At 44.1% G+C, this 8,394-nt stretch overlaps 1 protein-coding gene across 2 annotated transcripts in view; it reads left to right on the top strand.

The window, feature by feature from the left end:
• The first annotated feature begins 4,531 nt into the window (after nucleotides 1-4,531).
• Nucleotides 4,532-8,394, top strand: part of ctnnal1 (catenin (cadherin-associated protein), alpha-like 1) — a 41,227-nt gene continuing 37,364 nt past the window's right edge. Inside the window, exon 1 of one of the 2 annotated variants that reach the window (XM_035620779.2) lies at nucleotides 4,532-4,996. In XM_035620779.2, coding sequence (XP_035476672.1) covers nucleotides 4,901-4,996 — 96 coding nt within the window. In that variant the 5' untranslated portion in view covers nucleotides 4,532-4,900. The remainder of the gene's footprint in view (nucleotides 4,997-8,394) is intronic. The other variant, XM_035620780.2, reaches the window with a different exon arrangement.

Genomic DNA, 8,394 nt, shown 5'->3' with positions numbered 1-8,394 from the left:
GACCTCTCTGTGGAGCGCACCCGTGCGTCTATGGCCCTCATCTCAAGAGCGGCAGCTCGGAGATAGCTGGGATTCAGCCAAACAGCTGCATCTGTGAAAAAAACACCACTATCCTCTTTTGTACCACTTCGACGATGCATTCATCATGTTCTTGCTGCGAAGTGTCTGTACCCGCTTAGATAATCCTGAATTAATTTGATCACATGTAATAGGTTATTGCAGGAAAGAGGAGGTTCATGTAGGAAGGATCCAGTTCTTTTTTTTCCCCTGGACAAAAGAGAACATGGATACGCCTTTGTGTGAGATGTATTGTAAACATGTCTTTGCACCAGGGCGATTAATGCCCTTGCTATTCACATTCTTCAACAGCAATAAGTAAACCTGTTTCATCAACCCAGTGAGGATGGAGACATCAGGGGACAACACGCTGATTTGGGATTTATGTGTTTTATGTATATAGTGAATATAAGAGGGATAAATATGGGTTTCTGGCCCTTTTTGTATATCCAGTATCTTATGGCTTTATTTATATTACAACATGGAGGGAAGGTCAGTTTGTCAGTTCAGGAAGTGTGCTATACCTCTGTTGTATTTCCATTTATCATTTATTTGATACAGTGACCCACAGTCCTAATCCTCAAATTGAGAAATTCAGTCCTATGTAATGCCTGAGAGACAAAACTCCAACCAACTGCCTAAATATTCTAGAATTTATGAGAGCAGAAATTTTAAAAACGTGTTTCGAATACCTAAATGTTTAATTCATTCATTTCATTGTCCCTTATGTCGCCACCAAGTGCTCAGTATTCACTGTGCCTGAGAAGCCTTGAAACCTTCATGGGAGAGTGGGGAGTAATTTAGTGAATCACTATGATGAACGTTATACTTATGGAAATACTTAAGGGGTTAAGGGAACATCGAGAGACCTTGTGTTTATCTTTTAATACTTTAATATTCCTCAGGAGTTTACAGTGTCTTTCTCATTCAATGTCTTTTTTCTCACTCACACACTGGAAACAAGCATGTTTTAACACTGTGGTTGAGACAGTGCATGTAATGACTCTATAATTATACAACTACACTTGTAATATCTCTGGTGAAAACTGTATGTTATAAAACAGTTCATTGTGTATACTCTATGAGCTGTGTAGAAAAGAATGGATTTATCTTGGTGAAAGCTTGGTATTGCATGCAGATCTGCAATTTCTAACAATAAAAAATAGTTAAACTACACAATAAAATAAGGATTACATTATTATATTATATTACAGCCCTATTAAAGTCCCATCATTGTTGTTTGCGCATGTATTGATTTCGCCACCTATTAAGTTTGCATGCCTGCACTGAAACATAAAGCTCATGCATTAGGTGTCCTGTATATTCACATATGCTGTTATTTCAAACTGCAGGGATCCTCCCGTTCAAAAGAGGCAGCCTCCAGACAAAGAAGCGCTGGATGGAAAATGAATGATAATGAGTACAAGTGAGGTGTCAGTGATTATATAACGACAGATGACTGGCCCGGGTGCCTGCGTGGCACTTTGTTGTTGCCTAGTTGTGTTTACGTGGAATTAAATTGACCTTGTCCCTGAGGGTGCCTACTTAGCAGAGGGAGAGAGGTAAATGGCAAAAAGGTGACATGCTCCTCATTAGTGCTGCTTTATTATTATTATTGTTATTATTATAAGTATTATCATCATTTTGCTTCAAATCATTAAAACGCCTGATTTCTCTCCAGTTTCTTAACCTGTGATGCGTACTATTTGCTCTGGAGGTGGTGTAATTTTTCCCTCACGAGAGTCCGTATTGACATGAGCACCTGTAAGCCAGCCGAGATTAAGCTCATCCAACATCATAAACATCTCCTGAGGCTTTAAACTGTGAAACTATGCAGGGTCAGTGAGTAAAAACAGTGTGCAGCCAGCTAAACATTCAACCAGGGCATTTCACCTCAGTCTGACCTCCTCTCCTCCACAGAGGCCTCTCCGGTCACTGTATCGTGTGAAGAGGGTGGGTTCAGCTGCAGGTCTCTGTCATGACCACAGTAACCTTACATGTAAGTATTCAGACTGAGATTTCTTTTAAAGCAAGTTGATCCGACCAGCAGGCTAAAAGGTTACGGTTGCCCTGGAGGCGTGTGTGAACATTTGAATTGTAATATGAAAACTTCTTTTTTAAGTGTTAAACTACAGAAAATACACAACATAATCTTTTATAAAATATGTATAAGGAGGGCCATAATCTGTGCAGTGTGCAAAACCACTATCTCTTTAGGCTCAGCAGTTCCTGTCCCAGGAGCGGTGCAGCCAGAGGGAATGATCCAGAGAGAAAGTCAGCACTTCCAAAGCATGGAGAGAGACAGTAGCAGCTGTTAGCAACGCAATGACCCCATGCGTAAGCGTCTTTTATTTAATGAGTAATATCCTTGGACTGTGCAGATGAGTATGTACACAAAAGGGACTTGCTGCTCGTATGGGTTTTTCAGGGCAAATTGACAAAATGCAATGTGCCTAAAGGAGATTAGAGGTAGATAAGCAAATATTGAATACTCCAGAACAAATGAGATATACTGTTCAGAAAAAGAAGCCTGTTTCACAGCTTGGAGTACGACACTGACAAACTCAATGTGAATGTGCACACCAGTGTGTTTGTTTGAGCCCGTGGACCGGAAGCCATTTGTCGCTTTGATAACTAAACTATTTCCCCTGAAAAGTTACAGGATAGACCGTATTTGTTATCTCCTTCTGCCTCTCCCATTATCTACTGTGACCAGAATCATTTAGGCCAACACAAGTTGATACAGCACAGTGAAAGTAGCCCACCGGAGGTTGTTATCATCTTATCGCTTTGAAAAAGAGCCTCAGAGCCAATGAACAAAAAAACACATAGATGTTATCTGGCTAGTAGTAGAGCCATTCATCAAAGTGGAACACATCCCTGTCCGCTTATGGCAGCCAAACTGCTTGCATGCCTTCATAATGATGCCGGGCAAGTTTCTCTGTGTACATATGTCTCTCGCTCTGTGTGTGTGTCTGTGTGTGTGTGTGTGTGTGTGTGTGCAGTTAAACTAAAGCATAGCTTTGGGCTTTTAAATAAATACTTGGCGGGCCTGAGAGTGCCAGCCAGTTCTGACACACTGACACACACACACACACACATTCACACACTGCTATTGTCTCGACTGCTGACACAGAGAGCCAGCCGGCCACCATATAGTTGATGATGAAGCAGCATAAAGCCCTCAGCCCACAGTGCCACGGTGCTTATGAGCCATATCTGCTCTCAGCCATCTGCTGTGTTGGTAATACGAAGTGTTACTCACCACTTTGTAGAAAGTTAGAAATAGCGACTGGGGCCACTTGAGGATGCAAAGAATTTGGCAGTAGTTTGGTCAGGCTCAGATGCAGACAATAAAGCATCCAGAGCCGAGTTACGGGATCCAAGTCACTGGGTCACGAAATAAGACATTTCTTAATTTCTGAGTGCGACAGCGAGATTTTTTAACAACCAAGGGTGGAGACAAACTCTACATATTAAGGACACCAAACACAGATGATAGTTAACAACGGTAGAAGCAGAACATATGGAACTCGTGCCGAGCAGAGGATGCTGAATCGGATGCTGAATCTTCTCATCGCCACAACAAAATGATTACATCCATTTGACTCATTCGGCCCTCTAAGTCCACCAGTTTGTTTAAAGTTAAATGTCATCTCAACGTTCCTCTACCAGCAAAAAATAAGCCTGTTTGAAAAATCTTAATCATGCATCAATCGACTTAGATCACGACGGATTGGGGAAATCTACTGTATTGATGTTGTTTTTGTTGATACCTTTTGGGATTTTCTTTTCTCGAGATCTGTATTGCAAAAGTAGTTTTTATAATAATTTGGTAGTAGTGGTGGTGGTGGGTGGTGGTGGGGGGGGGGGGGGGGGGGGTGAGCTGTTGGCACCTCAGTTGGTAAGAGCATGAGAACAAATGCTTTCTTCAGACAAAGAAAAAGGTAAAAGTGACTATTTCCTAGGTTAGGCGCAGTAATCCAGTCAGGACAACTGTCCCAGCCAGCTTTGACTGGCATAAGTCTATCTGGTGTGCACTCGGAGAGGACGATGGGAAATTCTCATACACCCGGGGATAATGGGATTCTTTTGTCTCGGGGATCAGAGTTGTGCCGTGAGGAAAGAAATCGCTCCCCTCTCTCTCTCTCTCTCTCTCTCTTGAGGGCACTGGACGCTCAGTCCTTCGAAATCTGCACGGATGCATGGATGCATGGATGGTTCGATCTAAACGCTCCCTTGAAATTGACATGAATGGATGGTGAATTTAAAAAAAAAAGAAAAAGAAGATGAAACCACATGACATCGGCAGTTTTGCACCCGTGTGGATAGATGCACCGTAAACCCGCCGATTTCAAATACTTTATCTTGAGTGTCACTGTGCAGTATGATCAAGTGCACTTTGTTTAAACTCTTGCACAGGAGCAGCCTGCAGTGAGCCCTCAAAGTGTGCGCGCGTGCGTGCGTGTATGTGTTTGCGCGTGCTTGCGTGTGTGTGTGCGGTTGCCCACAGTGGTGTGCTGCAGTCCGCTCCCTGTCGTAGTTGAGTAAACTACATTGACATTCGCGGGCGCAGCCACCGAGCCGGAGTGAGTGAATCAAAGCGGCGGTGTGTGCGTGCGTGTGCGCGCGTGTTTGTGAGAGAGAGTGTGTGTGTGTGTGTGTGTGTGTTTGGCGAGCCCCTGGATAAACGACCGTGTAAACCCCCGGCGTGTAACCGCGAGTCCCCCTTCCCTCACACCAGCTGTGCGGCTGCGAGGCGGCGCAGGGAAAGAGGCTCCCCCCGGTGGACCGAGCTCGCGCCGTGTGCGTCGCGCGCCCGGCAGGGAGAAGCTCGGCGGGAATGGCTTCGTCTCCGTGCGGCAACGGCAACTTCGATTCCGGCCTGGAAATCAAAACTCGCTCGGTGGAGCAGACGCTCATCCCGCTGGTGTCCCAGGTGAGTTCGCCGTTGGCGTGAACTTTGATTGTCGCGTTTGCCCGTTTGTGCGCCGCTGCTCTCGTGCGGTGTTTAAAGCCCTTTACCACGCGTGGGGAATTTCAATTCACGTAGCAGTTGCTACGTTCTAACGACAACTGTCAACATTTGCAATCCGCTACGGCCAACTTCCAGGTCGCCACTTGTTGCAAGCTGCACCCGGAACCTCAGGTCATCGAAACATTTGTAACACGCACTGATTTTGTTGTTGTTGTTGTTGTTGTTGTTGTCAGGCAGAAGTTGTTAGGCTACATCATTACATAACAGGCTACACTGAACCGAATACGGGTTGGAAGAAAACAGGAACAATCAAACAAATGAGCCATGCAGAAAACATGGTAATAATCTCGTTTTTATGGACATCTTCACACTAAACTTTTGAGTAATCCAGAAGTTTTCTTTTTTTTGGGGGGGTCCCCCACTCCTCTAATTGGGCCACTTCTGAGGCGCCTGTTTAGTTTTTCAGTAAACAGCAGAAGAGGAGAGGGCCACTTGAAGCCACTGCTCTCCACAGTAGGGCCCTGGCTCAAAGAGTGTGGAGTTGAGGTCAATGAGTCAGCCCCACAAGTGGGCTACAAACCTCAAAGATTGTTGTTTTTTATTCAAAACAGAAAGGCCATTTTAGGTCACAATTGCAGACGATTCATTCAAAGCTTTTGCTTCTTTTTTTGTTGCACGAGCCTGGCTGTTTTCCCACTGCTGCTGCTTCTTACGTGTTCACATAGGGAACGGGAGGTGGTCGTGTCCCCTGAAGAGAGGAATGACCACCGGCCTTATATATATGCTAATATCCTCTTGTCGTGCAGGAGGATGAAGCGGCCAGGTCCCGTAAAATGTTCTGTTGTTTTCACTGAGAGACGCTAGTATAAAGAGAGAGAGAGAGGGAGGCCACCTCACCCGGTGGCGTAGCAGAGTCTGGACAATGCCATGATGGAAGTCCCCTGACACTGTCCTTCCTCCTGTCAATGCCGAAAGCCTGCTTCCTCCCTCTGATTGCACTGGCTCATTTGAAAGATATTAGGTCACGCTGTGCCGAATGGATATGGCTTTGTTATCAGAAAAGAACACCTGTTAGGAGGGTGTGTTTTTTCTTCTTCTTTGTGTCGGCTGTTCGTTTAATGTGATTTTCAGTCATGCATTAATAAGTACAGTTTGCCTGACAGAATTTTTTTTGTAGTTCGGTTGAGTGAAAAGACTTCAAGGATTAGCTTCAGCACTTAATGCGAACAGCAGTTACTGTAAGAATATTTGAAGTTTGCACCAGTGTAATATCGAGCCAAAACATGCAGTAAATCTGATGCGCTTTTAATGTTTTATGTAAAGCACATTGAATTGCCTTGTTGTTGAAATGTGCTATTCAAATAAACTTGCCTTCCCTTGCACTCGGCTTTATCCTTATAATATTATTTGCGCTGCAGCAAACGTACGGTGCACTCCTGCCCGCTGAGACAGGCTGAGTCCAGTCTATAAGCATAGAAGAATGTGCCGTAACAGGACTCAGCATATTACAGTCCACTTTTGAATAGGGGGCCTCAAGGACAATGTTTCCTTACTTTCTTTTTTTTTTCCCTCTGTGGGAAGCATGTCCCCATAGCAACAGAGCTCTGCAAAGCTGAAAGAATCAACATTTCCAAGTACCGTCACCTCCGTGCATATAATGTTTTGTTGTTGTGATGTCATCAGGAGGACGGTCAGCCTGTCCGGGACGACCGGTGCATTAGTTTCACCCGATGTGAATGCTTTTCTTCCGGGACACTTATATGCATGGAGATATCTCCGCAAATACGGCAAATATGCAGAGCTGAAATGATTAGTCAATTCACCAGTAAGTGGACTGACATAGAGCAACAATTACGATTTAATCCATTGCAAGCAAAAATGCCTTGAAGTTAGTTCCTGCTGCTCAAATGTGAACAATTTCTTCTTCTGTGTGATTGAGCTTGAGTATCTTTGAATCTTGGACTGTTGGTTGAACAAATCAAGAGATTAGAATACATCACCAATGAATTAAGGAACATGAAAAGGGCATCTTTTTCTGTTGTAATTATTGTTAGAATATCTGCTAGTGGAGTTATTGTTAGCGGCACCCCTATGTGTTTAGTAGAAATTGTATTTCCCTAGGAGAATATGTGGATAATCTAATAATATCCAGATGTAGGTGTTGTAACGTCAGGGCCAATAGGAAATGGGAATACAACAAGAAATTTGGTATTTATTGTTTTTTTGCAAATACAGAATTATTTAACTTGCTGCATTATGGTTTTTGTGGCACGTGCAGAGGAAGAAATTACCAGAAGAAATCGGTCGAACTCTGCCAATAGTCATTAGGGAAACTGATGTGAAAGCCAGCGGTGGTGCTCTGATCACTGCCTTAATGTGAGCAAGATAACTCAGTTAAGAGGTTTATGCGGCGACTCTCAAAATCAATACATACATGGGTTTTAATTGAATTATTATAGTCGATGAAAAGGCACGGACACTGGGCGGTGTTGTGTGGCTTTTCTTCTCAAGCAGCTTTGTTTATATGTGTCTGCTTCTGTGTGTATGCATGCTTACGCGTCGTGGGGGTCTTTAGATAATCATCAAGGAGGAAATGAAAAAAACTGAGTTGGCGAGAAAGTTGGTGTGTGATAAGGTATCGTGCTGGGCATGAACCCCATCTCTTATTCCTCTCCTCTCCTCTCCTCTCCACGCCTCGCCTTGCTATGACGTTGATATCCTCAGGCCTCTGTTATCTGCTTCACTCCTACTAGGGTGTAATTACAGGCCTGAGAGACTCCTGTCCTTGCACTACACTTACACACACACACACACACACACGCACACACACACCTACACACACACACACACACACACACACACACACACGCACGCTAGAAAGACACATGCACACAGTCCCACCCACCTCCTTTCTTTTCATGCTTATGCTGTTTATGCTGATGCTTATGCTGATGTTGACTTATTTCTTGTGTCTGAATTTTTCTTTTGGACTGTAAGTCTGAATATTAACTTCATTCCCAAAGTAACAGCTGCTCTCTGAGTTTTTGCAATTTTAATTTGTGTCCAAGTCCTGTTTTCATAATGTGGCCACCTGGATGTTTTCGAGCTGCATCCTCCATCTCTTTTGACCATTCATTTCATCCTTTTCCTCGCCCTTCCTCCTACTGCCATCTCCATACCAATGGACTTGCATTGTGAGGGGCATGGTAAGGGTAATGAAATGCTCTGGTGGTGGTCAAAAATGTAATGGGTATCACACAGAGAGAAGGGAAACGAAGCAAACGTGTCTGCTGTTGTGTGTGTCCTTCCTATGATGTGGTCTGCAGCCAGCTGGAAGGCAATTAGCAGTAATCTGGCTA

The sequence above is a fragment of the Scophthalmus maximus genome, chromosome 22 (assembly GCF_022379125.1).
Source record: "Scophthalmus maximus strain ysfricsl-2021 chromosome 22, ASM2237912v1, whole genome shotgun sequence".
In the NCBI taxonomy this organism is placed as follows: Eukaryota; Metazoa; Chordata; class Actinopteri; order Pleuronectiformes; family Scophthalmidae; genus Scophthalmus; species Scophthalmus maximus.
The sequence above is the reverse complement of the archived record's forward strand: the minus strand, read 5'-3'. Positions and strand labels throughout refer to the sequence as shown.